This window comes from Rattus rattus, chromosome 4, assembly GCF_011064425.1.
Source record: "Rattus rattus isolate New Zealand chromosome 4, Rrattus_CSIRO_v1, whole genome shotgun sequence".
NCBI lineage: Eukaryota > Metazoa > Chordata > Mammalia > Rodentia > Muridae > Rattus > Rattus rattus.
In genome coordinates this window covers 71,535,572-71,553,859 of record NC_046157.1, presented here as the reverse complement: position 1 = coordinate 71,553,859, position 18,288 = coordinate 71,535,572, and the positions used below count along the sequence as shown (strand labels likewise).

At 36.2% G+C, this 18,288-nt stretch overlaps 1 protein-coding gene across 1 annotated transcript in view; it reads left to right on the top strand.

Moving 5' to 3' along the window:
* Positions 1-18,288, top strand: part of Gbe1 (1,4-alpha-glucan branching enzyme 1) — a 244,499-nt gene that overhangs the window by 161,059 nt on the left and 65,152 nt on the right. Inside the window, exons 8-10 of the mRNA XM_032900525.1 lie at positions 7,441-7,556; positions 11,077-11,204; positions 15,333-15,431. Of these exons, the coding sequence (XP_032756416.1) occupies positions 7,441-7,556; positions 11,077-11,204; positions 15,333-15,431 (343 nt within the window). The remainder of the gene's footprint in view (positions 1-7,440; positions 7,557-11,076; positions 11,205-15,332; positions 15,432-18,288) is intronic.

Below are 18,288 nucleotides of genomic sequence, written 5' to 3'. Positions count from 1 at the left end.
GTCTTGGTAACTGACAAACAAAAAGAGAATCTCTCTTGACTTCAGATCACTTAGTTAGAAACAAGTTCGGTGCTACTTATCATAAGCTAAGTATAACCTAGTTCTATGGTGAAAGTTATTATTTTTAGATATAAATTTGCATTATTGGGGGTCACTGGATATAATCTTACAAACCTCTTTGGTAGTTTTTATCAACCAGATGATAAATATAAATTAGAAATGTCCAGTCATCATTTAGTATGAGTTTTTCTCTTCCAAAGTATGTATTAGACATTTTTAGTAATACATGTATATCAATACTTCATGGTCATGTCATTTTTTTGTCTTACTTACTGAGTTGATTGTACAAAACATAAGAAAATCACATCAATGTATTTTCTTAATTAAAAAAAAGTGGTATGCTTTTAGGTACACCTTTGTCAAGGGTGGTATATAAAGAGTATTATTACAGTAATATCATATTATAATTTGGCTGTTTTGGGGGCTGCATTACCTTTCATATGAATAAAAAGTAATCTTTACACCCCTAGCTGAGGAGCTGCTCCCAGTTTATGACTTCTGTGGAACAGTCAGTTTTCATTCAGGGCGTGGTCCCTGGAAGACGAACCATGCTCCCATGGTGGCCCCACAGCCATGAGTACATGAGTGGCTCCAATTAGACGTGGCCAATTATAAAAATATAAAAGAGGACAGGAAGTTGAGGGGGCCTGGAGGGTGGTAATCAGATCTGTGAAAAACTATGTGGGTGATATTGGGTCAATACTATTAAAATGCTCTGTGGGAATGTATCAAATTCCCAAATAATAAAATATTATACTACGAAGAAAGAGAACAATCTCAGAGAACCTTTTCTCCTCAAGTCCACTCAGTCCCCTCAGTTTTGAAGTTTAAATGCAAATCAGAACATCAAGGATTTTGCTTCATGTTATTATGATTTATTCTTTAATAGCTGTGCAGCCATACGACCTGAAGAACAGCTAAGAAGAATGGATTGCTTTTCCTTGTTTATTTTGTGTGATTCATCTGTTTAATAATATCTTACATTTATTAGTATGTAATATTAGTACATTTAGTAACATCTGTTGACCCAAGTTGCTTATTTTGAAAATATTATACATTATTCTGGACCACAAATAAATAGGACATTAGGCAAATAGATTTGACTTACAAAATGTGATTTAATTAAATCAATGTCATTATGTCTGATTATACTTGCTTGCCAAGAAAAATTGGCTGTGTTTTATTTCATTAGAAAGTTTATTGGCAGACTGCGAGACAATCAACAATTTTGAGTTTACAGATATTTTATAAAAATCTTAATATTGGAATTATCAATGCATGACAAAAATTTCCTTAAAAAGTCTCATTACTTGATTAGAGACTGACTATTGCAACCATCTAAACCAGTTGGAATTCTGGTTATTTTGATTGCTAGCAATTCTTAGATGTATATATCATCATCTATGTATTGAGTTTAAATATGAGATATCTATGATGTAATCATTTAGTAGCTGATGAGTAACAAGAATATCTGCTTTGTTCCTGTATATTTTTCTGGATTTTTAAGATAAGTATTTAAAACAAATATCTAAAACCATGTTTAAACTTCATTTAAGTGAAATGGTGGGGAGTCACTCAAATGAGAGAAGGTAGGATTAGTTTCTAGTTCATGTATCAGTAGTGTAGTATTTGAGATCAATAACTGAATTTGGTTCCTTCTCTAGTGTTTTCATGTTGGCCTACCTTGGGCACAGACTAAAGAACACCATTTAGTTCTTGCGATGGTGCAGACATTATGTTTCATCACCATGGCTTATCAGTGCAGGGTTAAAAGCCTTACGTCATGAGAATAATCTAAGAATCAAACTTGACCTTACATGTTGAAAACAATACTGGCCTGAGAAATTCTGCTTTATATTTTTATGGGATCCTAGTCAACTGGATATATCAACTGAGTTATGAGCTGTCTGATGATATTTTGAGGTAGAAAAAGTTAATTGGATTTTTTATCATACCATTTGCCAGACACTTTTTATTCTTTGACTCAAGGTAACCATTAAGTTGAGAAGAGTGAGTCCATTTATGTAGCCAGAAAGCACACAAAGAAGCATTTATCATTTGGTAAGAGTTTGGAATACATCATGACTCCCCCCACCCCTGCCTATCTATGCCAAAAGATGGGAAAAATAGAAATTCTCATTACTAAATTTGAAATTCCTAGACACATAGTTTAAGTCATCCTTCATAAACAGACTCGAGGGGAAATGGTTTGCATGGCATCATTCATCTTTGCTGTCAGTCCTCACATATTCATTTCAACTTGTCCTAATGGTCCACTGAGAAGGCAAAATTTAAATTTCACAGACTAGTCCATTCCTGTGTGCCATTAATGTTTTCACTGTCCATGTGAACACTGGAAAGTTGCATTCAGGACCTCACCTGGATAGTTAAACTCCCTTTGGTTGATCTTGATATCTCGCAGCTTCAAATTGATATTAAATTATGCTTGCTTTTCCACACAGAGTAGTATCGCTAATTATTTAATACTGATCTAGTCAAAGTTAGGGTCTGGTCTCATAAACAAAAGAAAATCACATAATACATAATTGGGATTGTCAGAGAGACACCTGTTGCCAAGACTAGCCCCGGGTTAGTGGCTAGAAATTCAGACTTTAGGAAGGCTTTTACTGTTTCTAGGACTGGTAACAGAGTCTGTCTGTATATTCCAACAATGTAGTTATATTGAACACCTGCTTTTTTTATTTATAGAAGTCTAGACTTTATATGTACTGTGATAGTGGGTCCATGCAGACAACCTGCACATATTTGATTATTGATTTAACTTGTATGATGCCATGCAAACCATTTCCCCTCGAGTCTGTTTTATATTTTTATGATACGAAACTTTTGGCTATCCATAGATGTAGCTCTATTCCAAATCTGCTACCAAAATTCTTTTGTCACTCTCTGAACTAAGCAGGTAGTCCTGAGAACTCCTGGATCCGTTCTAATGTTATTTGGGCTCAGTGAATTGAGATAAATGTATTTATCTAATAAGCAAATACATTGTCTATATCAAATTGAATGTTTACATGTTAAAGTCAAACATCAAGAAAGCTACATCTTCATCCTGGTACCATGGTAACACTCCATGATCTGACTGTTTTTCCACATTGAGTCCTACACTCTGTGCATACAAATGTGTGGACTTGGGCACTTGCTCTGTAGACTCGTTACTCCCCCTGATTCTCTCTGTGAAGTTCTCTAATTCCATGATTTACTGACTTGAGCTTAATCAATATATTTCAAATTAGTTTCACCAGGCCAGTGAGTTTACAGTCAAGCACATTGTCTCGATGTGTCAGGGTAAGATAGTACACACATCTGGACCACAGTATGGGACATTCTTTAAGATTTGCCTTTTTTTTATATACGATTGTCTTTGCACCTCTTTTCTCATGCAACAGTGGCCAGCTATTTGTAAAATTTTAGTCATATAAAACCAATTAGTGTTTGTTTAACTGCTCTGAATAATATAGTGTCAATAATTAACAATCTAGTCTTAATAATCTAATATTAGTAAGATAATCTTGTTGAACATGTTTTATAGAAATTGAACAGTCCTTTGTGTCTGTCTGTCTTTCTCTCGTGTGTGTGTATGTGTGTGTGTGTATTCACTAGTATGAAGATTTTACATATGTATGTTCATGTACTTTGAAGTTAGAAAAAAAACCTCAGGTATTCTTCCTTGGCTATCCTCTGTCTTTGTCTTTGTGCCGGGCTATTTCCCTGGCCTGTGTCTCCTGATATAGAGAGAATCTAAGGCATAGGAATCTCCTGTGTTTGCCCCCATCATCTAGGATATAATCAGTGCCATAATACTTGTGTATTTTATATTGGCTCTGGTACTGACCCCAACTCTTCTTGCTTATACCACAAACCCTTTACCAACAAAGCTATCCAGTATTCCCCAGAGACTTAATTTTTTTGACTTTTGCTTTCTGCTTTCTGTACTTAACTTTAAATATTTGTGTTTGAGGTTTTTCTTTTGAGCTTATTTTCTGTGTTTATCATTTTGTAAAAGATGAAAAAATTCATTTTAATCAATGATTCTTAAAGTATAATGACATTATTTTGAAGCCAATACAAATTTGATTTATTCTTTTCAGAAAGATAATGATTCTTTTGCTTTGGTTTAGTTGTACTTTAGAAACCTAAATAATAAAATTTACCCTTTGAAGATTTCTAATTTGATACCCAGTTGTCATTTGCTTAGTTTTGGAATATCAAAATACAGAGTTTTTTTTCTTTTCTTTTTTAATCCATGCGAATCCAGTGTCTATGCACATTGTCACACCCAGACATAGCTATTCCTTTTCATATGTTAAAGCATTTTATTGTTCTTTTTGGTCAAGAGATGAATGGGGGACTACTGTATAGATAGGAATCAAGGGGACGTTTCTTACTTCTGCCCTTAGTTAAAACCCTGAGCTAGAGAAATGCTTTCTTTTCGGTGATTGAATTCACATCCATTCCCTCTTCTTGCCTCTGAAACACAATATCACATGATCAGGTTTTCATTTTCTTTTATCTTCCCAGATGTTATGATGCATTTATTTGTTATGAATCTATTTTACCTTTGAAATTACCCAGTTCACGATTTTTCCATTATATGAAATTAATGTCCATTAGTATAAGCCAGTCATGTAAATAAGTAGAAATCTTTAGCATAAGGAATGTGGAGTGATGAAAGCTAAGAAGACCTAGAAGGCATTGACTGTTTTCTGCATAAATTAAACTTTTGTAAAAAAATATAAAGTACTCTTTACCCCACCTCACATAAAGAATAGTGAATGTCAGATAAGCCTAGGGACAGTTGGTATTGTCTTTTTTTTTGGTTTTATATCTGTGTACATCTGTCAGGGTATTTATCATTTAAATAAATAGTTGCCCCGAGGTATCTTTTAATAAAGAAATGTGTTTAGTCAAACAGAAAATGTGGGCTGGAGACATGTCTCAGTGTCTAAAAATTCTCACTCTAGAATTATTAGGACCACCCTGTGGATCCCACGTTGCAAGTCTGACACTCTACAACAATTCTGGCTCCTTGAGGTCTGAAGTCATTACTAGCCTCTGTGTGGAGGACAAGAGCAACAGACACAGATACAGGCACACTCACATGCACATTCAGACACACACACACACACTTTCTGACACACAGAATTACATATAAATACATCTTTCAACAAAATGAAAGTATGTAAAAATAATGACATTATTTTAAACATATATGTGCTTTGAAAACTGCATTTTCAAACTTATTAACATGCAAAACTGTAACCTATTCAAATCTTTTGAAATTTTCATATAGCACTGAACCTTCTTTTCAAACAGCTATAGACATATATGAGGGAAAAAGGTATCTAGGAAATGTCTCCATGACCCCGTTCTAGCTTTGCTGTAAATCCCAAACCTATAAAAATCCTAACTTATTAAATTAACTTAAAGCATCAAAAAGTAGATCTATATATTCTTATACAAAATAATGTGATCATTACAGAGCTGTATTATCTCTTTGTGTCTGCTAGAGAGAGAGCATAGTCAGTCAGGCATTTGCTCTGTAAGCAAGAGGACCCGAGTTAACCCAGCACCCAAGTAACAATCGATAACGTGCGGCTGTAATCCTAACCCTAGTGAGGCACAGATAGGAGGGCTCCCTTGGCTGCTTCGCTAAGTCTTCTAGGAAATTCCATGTTCAGTGATCTATCTTCTGTATCTTAGTTACTTTTCAATTGCTATAACCAAACAACAGGACCAAGGGAACTTCTAAAAGAAAGCGTTTAATCTGGGGCTCCTTGTTCTAGAGGGATAGAGTCCATGACCAACATGGCAAAGAGTACGGCAGCAGGCGGACAGCCATGGCACTAAGTCAACGCTTAGATCACAAGCAGGCAGCAGACAGAGCTAACTGGGAATGCCGAGTGTGTTTAAAATCACTAAGCCTGCTTCCAGTGAAACCCTTCCTCTGAAGACCACACATCCCAGTCTGTCTCAAGCCTTCTCAGGCCCTGGGGACTAAGCATTCATTGATATGAGCCTATGGAAGCCATGCTCACTCAAATCAAAACCTAATCTAAAAACTTAAGATGGAAAATCAATTGAGAATTATACATGATGCCCATATGTGAATTCTTCTTGGATTTACACACCAAGCCCACATGTGTATATGTAGTCACAAAATAAATGAACATGGGTTAATAAAATATGATTGAAATTTACCTTTATACATATTTAACCTAAGCTTCCTGAACTTCCAGGTTTTCCTTCATGCAACTATCATGGCTTATACTTCTGGGTTTTCCTTTCCAAATATTTTTCAAGTATCCAGTAAGTTTTTAAAGTTCGGGGAAACTTATTTCAAGTAGGTATTCGCATCAGCATTCATTTTTTCCCAAGGTCAGTTTTCTACCTTTGGGGTTGATTGTGATGGCTTAATCTCTGCTTCTGTCAGATCGTGCTTTAATATGAAGAAGGTTTAAAACTACATAAATTTGAGCTGTGTTAAAGACTTGTATATACAATTACAGCTTTGTCATTAAACTAAATGAGGTATTAAAGTCTTAAAACTTCAGTTGTAATAAGATAGAGAACTCAACCATGGCTGAGCATCTGACGAAAATGCTAATTGATGTTGCCCTCTCCTTAGTTGTCCGAAATAGATTTGCTTCATGTGGAGTTTTTAATTGAGTAATATAGTTCTTTTTCCTTCCGTTTCGATAGATGTGTAGCTCTTTATTGTATACTTTATTAAAATGTGAATATTTTTATAATTATATTTCATCTTTCCCTTTATAAAAGAGCAGTCTGGTAAATGCAATATTATTTATCATGTGATTAAGTCCTTCTTTTTATCATTTATTTCTTCTTTGGTATTATAGCTGCTTGAAGTTTCAGCCAAGGATTTTGGAAAGGTAGCCATTGAAGTCATTTCTCCAACCTGTAATAAAAAAATTGTTTGAATAGAAAAAGTAACCCCCTCTAATTCTTATGGTGTAATTGATGAAAAAAATCTTGATTAAAATTGAGTTATAAGTAACATTTTCTTTTTAGCTGTATCAGCTCTAGCGGCCGTTCTGGTTGCTAAGAGTACACGGCTGAACAGGACCGCGCAGGCACTTGTAATTCTTTCCTCTTCCATGTTCTTTTCCTCAGACGTTGAATGATTTTGTAGCTAAAGGGCATTTAACAAGCTCTCATTTTACAACGACTTCTATTATCCAAATGGCGTGGCGTTTTCTCCTGTACGCAGTATGTGTTTCTTGACTATCGCACTTCTTGGGATACATAACTAACTCTAACGCACAATCTGAACAAGTGATGCGTAACTGAGGAAAACCTGGCTTGCGTTGTGCTTAATTATGTTTTTCTCTAACATTTCAGCTGGGAAGTCTTAAGGTTCCTTCTGTCGAACATAAGATGGTGGTTGGAGGAATACTGCTTTGACGGCTTCCGTTTTGACGGTGTCACCTCCATGCTGTATCATCACCATGGCATGGGTAGGTGCCTGTTACAGGTGTAAAGGATGGGTTTATTTTCCGTTCTTAAATTGTGGGCTGCCTTGCGGTTCTCTGACAGAAACGGCTGTGGCTGTGGCTGGCAGCTTCGGCTTTAGTTGACTGCGGTTAATGTGTTATGGGGCGTCATTTCTGCTACCATTTAGTAAGAGGGAAAACAAACATATGCCTTTCTATCTTTGTATCTCTCTTAGGAATAAAGGATTAATAATACATGGCTTTAAAAATAAATGTAAAGGAACTGTTTACCACAGCACATTTGGGATGTATTTAGCATTTATATGAAAATAGATGCAAAAAAGATAAGTGGGGACATTCTGTTCTTTTTACATGGAGAAAGCACACACACCATTCATTTGATTTTAATTAAATTGAAGGACAGATCAGGCCATCATTTTGAATGTTGCACAAAATTAAACTCAGAGTCCTAATTCCCCCAAATACATGATCTAGAGACAATTGGTTTTCTTTTATATTGTTTTTCTTTGTTTTTGTTTTTAAGACTCAGTCTTGCTAGATATACTGGACTGAACTCAAACTGCAAATCTTCTCCCTCAGCCTTTTGCGAGTGACAAAGTTTCAGCTATGGGCTCCCACACCCAGCATTACTGCACACTTTTAAAAATACATTCTGCTCATCTAGGGCCGGCCATTGGAATGTTTGTTTAGAGGAGTTTGTTTCCCCAGTAGAACTTCATTGGAGGAAACGAATTTTTTCGTTTTTAAGTCGTTACTAACTGGAGATGACTTATAGCTTAAAGATGGATGCCCAACACAGCTCTTTGGCATCGCTGAAAGCTCTTTGTCTTATAATGTATTCTCACAGCATTTTTTAACATTACAGGTTCTTTGTGTATATGTTATGATTTCGGATTCTGTGTTTTTATGGATTTCTCTCCGTGTGTGTGAATGTGCATCCATGTATGTGAGTTTCTTGTGCTTATTCTTTGTCTCTTTCCCTCTTGTTGTTCGTTTGCTTCATCCTATTCTAATTTACTTTGTTTTCTCTTATCTTACGACGATTCCCCTGTTTGTTTTCTAAGCTGTGACAGGAAGGGTGTGGGTCTGGAGAGGGTAGGAGTAATCCAGAGGAGTGGAGATTGTGGATACCATAATCAGAATAGAGCATATGAAAAAATCCTATTTTTAAGAAAATGAAAATAGTAAAAAGTTTGAGGATCTACTTTACCAAGAAGAAAATAAAGATGAGGAAAAATGTGTGGACAGTCAGTCTTGACAGGTGTCTTCTGTGGTGGGGAGCAGAAACTGGAGACCACTGCTGCTTCCTCTCAGTCATGGCACGGCCACAGCGAGTAGGAAAAACGTCTACAACGTCACACTCCAGGCTTCCCCTATATCCGCCTCTCATTTTAGAGAGACGCTGTCTTTGAGGAGACAAAGACAAACGTGGCGAAAGGCAGAGACCCTTTCAGAGTTTAAAACTGCTTCTACTGAAGGCCAGGAGACCCAGGAGGAAAGGCACTAAAAGGGTGGGTCACGTAAAATATGTCCCATGATTGGGGACCTCCGACACCATAAGGAAAGGAACTCTGAGTCACTTTACATTTTTTCCTTAAGAATGTTAATGCAAAGCAAGTGGACAGACAGATGCTAAAAAGAAGTGATGAACTCATTAGTATAAGGATGAATGAAGTATTTAATCTATAAACACAGGGAGAAATTCATCCGGAGATCTAGGGAGAAAAAGGAAGTTGCTTTGTGGATTAAAAAAAAAACACACAAATAAGGTCCGAATTTATGTTTGTCTGTTGCCCAAAGCAAAGCGATATAATATTCAGAATTCATAGGTAAACAAAATGAAGCGTATGATTTTGATTGCTGAAGATCGTCAGGGGCAGGGAGCTGGAGAAAATAGGGATTTTAGCTGAAGGATGCGAACTCTCAGTCTTAGAGCATATATATTTGAAGATGCTCTGTAACATCCAGGATGACAGATGTAGTGATCTCTACTATATTTTTGCTATATAATTAATTGAAAGTCAAGGTTTTCAATTCAGGAATTTTTTTGAAAAGCACCCCCAGTACGTGCACTCCTAACTCGCAGGCATATTCTACTAACAGGGCACACAGGAAATGTGGTTGATCTGAGCAACACTGCACACCTACACGGAAGTGTGATCTCGGGCCAGGGAGATGGGTCAGCGGATAGAAGCGCTTCCTGTGCAAGTCTGATGGGCCTGTGTTAGCTATGACGTGGACTTGTCCTCTGCCCCCCTGTTCACCTTAACGATCCCCCTGAAACAACAACAGTAATAATAAATAGCTTTTTAAAGGTTTTCAGCTGACTTAAGCTGACACACTTTTTGTCCATTTTGTCCTGGAAAGGAAGGAATGATGTTGTCAGTAGGTCGGAAGTTTGACAGAGAATGATTATTGAGGTGTATATGTTCAAGAGCTTGAGGCATAACCTTTTATAATCGCATGTTAACTTATCCTTAAATGTCACAACCCAGCAGATGGACAGGACAAAACAAGGATCAAAACACAGTGCTTAGGACAATGGAACCAGGAGTGGAGGTGGGGGAGGGAGGAGGGGAGAAAGATGGGTATTAAGTTTTCATTTTATTTAGTATAAAGATAAGAGTAATTGTGAATACATAGCGGATGGTATAATCATGCTAACCTAAATAAAAAGTAGGTCAGAGGAGGCAGTAAGAAGTTTAGGCCTAATTTATTCATCATCACAGCAAATCTGTATTGCACAAATCACAGCCATTTTAATGTAAACAATAATGCTTAGTTTTCAACGTGATTTTCACACTTCCTCTGATTTATCACCGAGGGACCACCTAGAACCTAACATTGGCATTTTATCAAAAAAGTATCTGTAGCTAAACGTGTTCTTTGCTGTGTCTAGAGTGCGTTCTGACCAAGCTCCTCGGCCGCTCTCTTATCTCCTCCCCATGCTAGCAGCCATCCCTCTATGCCCCTACCCTTTTCCAGATGCATGGCTTGGCTTTGTTTGTAAGCCACTGGGTTAACCAGAGCTGTCAGTGTGACCACAGGATTGAGACCTTCTGTCTGTGCCTGTCGGTGCGGGCGCAGACTTACCGGGAATGAATCCTCCCTGGATTGCCCACAGCGAGTAGCTGAGTAGTGACTGGTAGGCCCACTGAGGCCCTCCTCTACCCATGGCTGACTGTTTCAGGGACCACTATTTTTCTGTTTCCTGATAGGGGAGAGACACATTGTAAATTTGATGTATACCGGTCAGGTTCAGTGTCGCCTTACTTGCTACTGTGGAATTTAGTTAGAGTTAAATCACATCTTTAATGTGCTCTTCGCTTTGTTTCTTTCAAACAGAAACTGGTTTGCAGGATTTTCTGATCTCTGGGCATTGAAATCCCGAGTTACTACATTCTTTGTGGTAACTTCACTGTACTTCTTAGAGTAATGCCTCCCTGCCTATCTGAGGCATGTTTTCATAGATAAACATTTACATATTTATGTAATATATTTTAATTTTTTTCTCGTGTATCAGGTCAAGGTTTTTCAGGCGACTACAGTGAATATTTTGGACTCCAAGTAGATGAAGACGCTCTGATTTACCTCATGTTGGCAAATCATTTGGCTCACACGATGTACCCAGACTCGATAACAATAGCAGAGGTAAGTCTCTATCGCAGTCCTCCTGTCTGACTCCTTTAATACGGGATACTTTGTTAGCATACAGTACCTGAATAGCTAAACTCATGTCATCAGTAATTGCAAAAATGGACTTATGCCCTGATGAGGGTCCAACTGGCTTGTAAGGATGACACATTATTTGGAATCCACTGTTTTCCGAGTTAGGGGATAATCCACACTAATTGCTTGTCACTATTCCATTGTTAGAAAGAACATGGCAGTGGTTAGAAAGTAAAATGTCCTGATCAGCGGACAGGTCCTCCTGGCCCGAGACCTTCAGTGGTGAAAAGAATCGAATATTAATGTGCATCTGTCGGTTTATTTATTTATTTATTTATTTATTTTTTATTTATTTATTTTCCGGTTTAGTCGTTAGAGATGGCATGGGTCACTGCCTGCCCGCATTTCTGAGCGTTTCCCTTCCCTGTTTATGCTACTGCTCTCAGGCTGCCAAATATTCCCTAGTTCTTCGTGATTACTAAAAGTCCATGATTAACTGTCCCAAAGCTGTGCTGGAACGACATAATTCGGTCTAGGCATAATTGGCGATTCCCTTCTTGGTGATAAATGTGATAAATTAAGAAGTTTGTTAAATGCTTCTGCTAATTTAGATTTAATATTAAAATCCCTCTTGGTTTTCAGAGTCTTCTAAGTAGGAATTACTATTAAAATTGAATTTAGCATGTTGATCATTTTTATATATAAAGCATAGTTGTGGACGTATATGATAATAATCTGATGTTGAAGAGTCAGGGTTAAGGTGTACACTTGTCCTGCTGGCTTCCCATGTACTGGGATGAGTGTCCTTCTTATAGCATGGATTATTTCTAGAGCCCTCTTCCTGTCCATCATTTCTCGGGTCCACAGTATCCAGCTAGTTCATGTAACTCTGTTGTTAGACTAGAGATAGAAAACTCTTCTATTTCTGTCAGGCCTTTTGCCTTTTAAATGCCATTTGGGAATAGCCTCAAAAGATATTTCTGAATGACAGAGAATTAATACACAAGTTCAAAACTACAAAACACCCAGGACTATCCACACCAGCTACTTCACTGGCTCCTCTCAGAGCTGAGGGTTCTGCTTTGTTCCCATTCCTTTTCACAGCAGGGTATTTTAAATTTCACCTTACTTCTTAAAAAACAGTATTTTAATTTATCTGTCAAACATCAAAAAATATTATGTCAATTATATTTGTGACAATCCAAATCAGAGATAATATATGTGACAGATTACTACAAACAATTAATGACAGAACAAATCAAAAGTGAATGCCAAAGAAAAAGAAGCAATTATTCAGAACATGAAAGGTAAAATTGTTACATTGATCTTTCCACTCACTTCAGGTAAAATAGTTTCATCATCCAGGGAGCTCTTGCCTGATTACCAGTGTTTCTACCAATGAAACTCTCAGACTTTAGCCTACTTTATATTACTTGGTTTTAGATTTTTTTTTTTTTAAAACAAGATGTGCTTTCAATTTACTCTACTCAAATTGAAAACTGCTTCAATTTCAATACATGACTTTTCTGTCTAATGGGAGGCTCGTCGAAATGTAGAATTGATCTTCATGAACTTTTTTTTTTTTTAAAGAAATGTGCAATGTGTAAGTGATGGAGCTTTATATAAATTTACCTGAGTAATATGAATTTATTACTAACAACAAGTATAATAAAAATCTTAAAAGTAAAGGCCCACCATTGTACAGTTATTTTATTAACTAAAATATTTTATATTGGTTAATATCCTGGTCAGTACTGAAAAGTACTTTTTAGATCTTTAAAGAATTAGATTTGTATTAATTTAAAACACATTCTCTTCTTATATCCTATATCAGTGGACATGTATCTTTTATAGTGTGAACATATTTAAATGTGAAATTATACATGTATATTATATATTATGTATTTATGAATATATATATCATACATATATAATTTCACATTTAAAAAAGTGGGCACTAGCACTTCACTTTCAAAAGAAAACTTGGAATAAACTCATGAACTTATCAGATAGTTTTCTAGAATTCTGACTTAGGTATTGTGACAAATTTGATGTCTGTGTTTTCCTTATACCTTATTTCTTCAAAAGGTACATCTAATACAAACTTTACAACTGTTTTCTCAAGCAAAGTTAACTTGAACTTAAATCCTAGATGCTAGCAATCTTTCCAGATCATTCTTTTCTGGTCATTCGATCAAAGTGTAACTCTTTGCAAAGTATTTTTTTGTAACTCCAGCTTCTAATAAGGAGATTGATATTTAATAGATTTACAGCCCATTTTTTAACAGCAAATTGAATTAAACACCCATAATATTTGTAAAACCATCACTCCTGTTTTGCTAAGTATGACTTTTAAAATGTCTACCTTGTTGATCTTTGTTCCTCATGTTTCCCTCATGAGTTTTAAACAACTACAAAGAAATCCAGTGTTATGGTTGAGCATGCTAGTTCCCCATGGCTGTCTCTCAACATATCACACATGTATTTATATTGGGGTATCCTAATTAAGAGATCCATTAGTTAGGAGCTCAGAGTACTCAATTGTTTCTTTCTCTAAGCTTTTCTGTGAGTAGATTATCAAAACAATAGTATTTTAGCTATCTCAGATTTCAGAGCATGACATCATTTTATAAAATTTGAAGAATTTGAATGATGACATAGCTTATCACAAGCCTAGAGAATACATATTTCAGAGGAGACAAAATATATAGAGTTTAAAGATTTAGGGGACCCTGGTGGGAAGGTGTAAGTCTTTCTCTCTACTGTCTGTGTCAATTGTCATATACGGGCTGGTAAGTATTGTCATTTCATGGTAAGTGTAGGTATGTTTGTTTATGTCCTCATTTATGCATGTAGATAATTTTGATAAAGATACATTATCTTGTACCACCAAGCAACTTTAAGCCCCTCACATAGCAAATATTTATTGAGTATCTTTTTTGTGCTATCTGTGAAGCAAGATTCTTAGCTAGCAAAAGCAGCTTCTTCAACTATTGGATCTTACAAAATCCAGTAGGGAAATAGAACACTGGGTAGGAAGGTGTATAGCAAATGCTTAATGCTTGATGAGATCATTGAATTCGAATCATAATAGCGAATATTATAATCCTATTTTTACTATTATGTTTTGAACTTTATTATCTTATATAATACAAACAAAATGATTTCATAGAACGTTGTTTGTTATTGTGACAACAGTTGTAAATGGAGATGAAGTCCATTTGAAAACATGCAGTCTAAGGAAGAGGTGGTTAAGAGCTAATGAGCCTGGCCACAGAAATGAACAGATGAAAAGGATTTGTTTGAAATCTAGCATGAGTTAGAATGATAGTATTTGACCTGCATTTTGCTGTAGTTATCACGAAAGTATCTTCTGGTACAACTGTATCCTTCTACCCAATTTTTCAGCTCAGTTGTCTATTTGATTAATATTTGCTTATCGGTAGTCTAGGGGAATCACGACAGGTGAAAACACTCTGTCAACAGGCTCGATGCCTGAACCATGACTCCACCATTAATAAGTCCCTATCTTTCTTGATTCCTTCACCTCTGTGTGCCTTTGCTTCTGTATCTGCTAATGAAAACATCCAGGAGCTGATCTCAGTGACCCTTTCCAGTACAACCCACCGAAGTGAAGCTGCCTTACTTCATTCTGTGTTTGCTGTGTTTTCTATTTCTTCAGAAGGTAGAACTCACAAGGACACACACACACACACACACACACACACACACACACACACAGATTTATATCAGATATATTGCATATGAATTTTGTTTTTTGGTAAACCTTGTAGGAAAAAAAATCATTTCTCTTAAGCCTAAACATTAAACTGTTTTTGAAAAGCCTTTTGCTATTTTCTGTTCTCAGAATGATACTAATGAAAGGAGCAAAAAGCCTTTTAGATGAAACTGGTACTGGAGTGTAAACATTAGACAGAAGTCTTATTGGGAACTAAGATATGAATTTACCACTATATCTGCTTTTATATTTATATTTATTAAAGGACTCAGAAATCTATGCCTCCGTTTCTTACATTCAATTCTTTGCCCTAAGCTTTCCTGACATGACAGTTGTGTGGAGGCTGATCATTCTAATGTATTTTATTTCAGGATGTATCAGGGATGCCGGCTCTCTGTTCTCCAACGTCCCAGGGAGGAGGTGGTTTTGATTACAGATTAGCAATGGCCATTCCGGATAAATGGATCCAAGTAAGATTTCTCGTCTCCATGTATCATATACAAATTTATTTGTTGTTCGGTTTATTTATGAATCATAATCATTAATTGTAGACATAGGTAAACTATTAGTTCTCCTGCAAATGCATGATTTTGTGGTTTTTTTTTTTTTTGTAAGATGGTTCTCAAAATTTTGAAGTAATATTCCAAAGCTTTCACATGTCTATTATCCAGGCAAGAGAAATTAATATTAATAAAATATTGAGTGGAATTTTGCTTTATAAGTATAGATCAGTGAAACTGCAATAGTCTGTGCTTAAAAGCACATTGAACTTTATGAAAACACTTATTCCTATCCATAATCCTGTAATGATGTAGAAATTACTTAATCTCTTATACTTACTGTGGAATGTGCTCTTTCACTCACCAGATCTGGGACAACTTATACCTTTATTCAGTAATCTTTACCAAATTGTTAAACAGTAAAATAGAATAAGCTAGATAGCAGCTACATATTCTTCTCAATATACTTTTATTTATTCTAAAAATTCAAATTATTTAGGTTCCCTCCATCCCTCTCTTTATTCCCTCTCTGTGTCTCTCTGTATCAGTCTCTCTCTTTGTATCTTTTTCTCTGTATGTTTCTATGCCTCTCTGTCTCTGTCTCTGTCTCTGTCTCTGTCTCTCTGTGTGTGTGTGTGTGTGTGTGTGTGTGTGTGTGTGTGTGTGTGTGTATTTATATGAGTTTTCCTAAAGGACTAAAGGCATTATATAAACTTAGGTTTGATAAGCACACATTGAAAAACAAATGCCTATAATCATGGTCTGAATAAAATAAGGAGTAAGACATCTCTATGAGCAACTGTAATTTCCCAATGAGCTCTTTAATGCATATGAACTACATCCAAGAGACCACAGTAATACAAATATACAAATGTTTCGCGATGCTGAGGAACTCGTGGAATCCATGATGGATGTTATTGGCATTATTACTTGTTGTCCTTTCTGTTCTAGGCAGATTCTGTAAACCTGAGCTCTAATACTAAGGTCGTACCAACTTGGCGCCACTTAATAATTCTTTAAACTATAGCAGGTCTACACACAAGTATTTTACAAAGTCTCCTAGGTTGCATGATTATTGTGGTTTAGGACATTGAAAGATGAGTTAAGTTTGTTACTATACAAACAATGTTTGTCTTTTCACATTCTTTCCTTTGGCATAAGGTTGTCAGCCCAAACTTCTTAAGCCTTCTAGTCTTTTGTATAGAATTATTTCTTTCCTAAATGCCAAATCCTACTTTGTAACCTATTATTAAATTCTTCGCCATCCTTTGTCTAGGCTCAAGAATATATCAAAAATATTGATCGATGTGGAATTATTTCCCAGTCAATCATAGCTCATAGTGCTTATAATCTTCTTACAATGTTGACAGTGTTTTCTTTCTCTAAGTCTTTAAAATTAGTCTACTAAACCTTCGAGAACCTTCTGTACAATAGTGTGTTGTGAAAATAGGAAGAAGAGCATCTGACGCCTAAGATATGGTCATCTTGAATTCAGGAACCCTCTGAAGGCAAATGACATTTCCTATTTTATGCAGCTACTCAAATGTGCTTCTGCATCACCAAATCTGGGCCTTAGTTCATAAATCTAGAGAGTTAAGATATCGTTAAATCTTTGAATACAGTGACTTTTCTCTGGTTTTATGAGCTGCATTGTTAAAAACCTAATTAGGGACTGGAGAAAAAGCTAACTCCTTAGGAGTATTTGCTGGTCTACCAGAGGACTGGATCCATACAATTCCCTATACCGAAGGATGACTCGTGAGTGAATGGCTGTAACTCCAGCCCCAAGAGATCCAATACCCTCTTCTGGCTTCTGCAGACAGTGCATTCATGTAGTCCACAGGCATGTGTTGCCTGCAAAACACCAAACACATAAAAATAGTTTTCATTTCTTTTTAAATAAACAGATGACAGTCATTGTCTGCAAATAGCAGCGACACAGAGGAATATATTAGAGCAGTGGAAACGTCTTTTCAGAATACATGTGGATTTTACCATCAGCTGATCAAACGATATGAATGAGACAGCACTGCTAGATCGCCTTACATAATGCATACAGATATGTTTGATAAGATGTCCATTTGTGTTCTTTAATACTCAGTTATTGAAATATCATAATTTAACCATTTTCTTAAGTATTTATAAGTATTTGGAGTACTCATTACATCTGGTTTGATTTGTTCTGATCAGAATTAAATAACCAAAGTTCTCAGATACAGATGACATGTCCTGTGAAGGCTTGTTTCCCCAGTGTAGGAGAACGCCAGGGTGGTGAGGTGGGGGGGAGTGGGAGCATCTTCACTGAAGTAGGGAGAGAAGGGATGGGAGAGGGGGAAACCGGGAAAGGCGATAACATTTAAAATATAAATACATAAAATATTCAATAAAAAAATAAAGGTGACATATGTATTTGCTGGAACTTATTCTCTGCCCATCCTACCAGAAATCCTTTGTGTATTCAGTGTCATTTTTTTGTGATATAAACATAGATTTTACTTATGCTTTTTTTAATTGAATTTTTTTTATTTACATTTCAAATGTTATCCCCTTTCCTGGTTTCCTGACCAGAAACCCCAGTCCATCCCCCTTCCCCTGCTTCTATGAGGGTGTTCCCCCACCCAGCCATCCACCCCTTTCTCTACTCCCAACCCTGTTCCCTACACTAGAGGATGGAACTTTGGCAGAACCAAGGGCTTCTCTTCCCATTGATGCCCAAGAAGGCCATCCTCTGCTTACTTATGCTCTTTTGTGCCGATAAAGCTATAAATTCATGTTTGATTTGTAATAAGTTCCTCTAAATTTACTAATTTGTACAATGCCATAACGA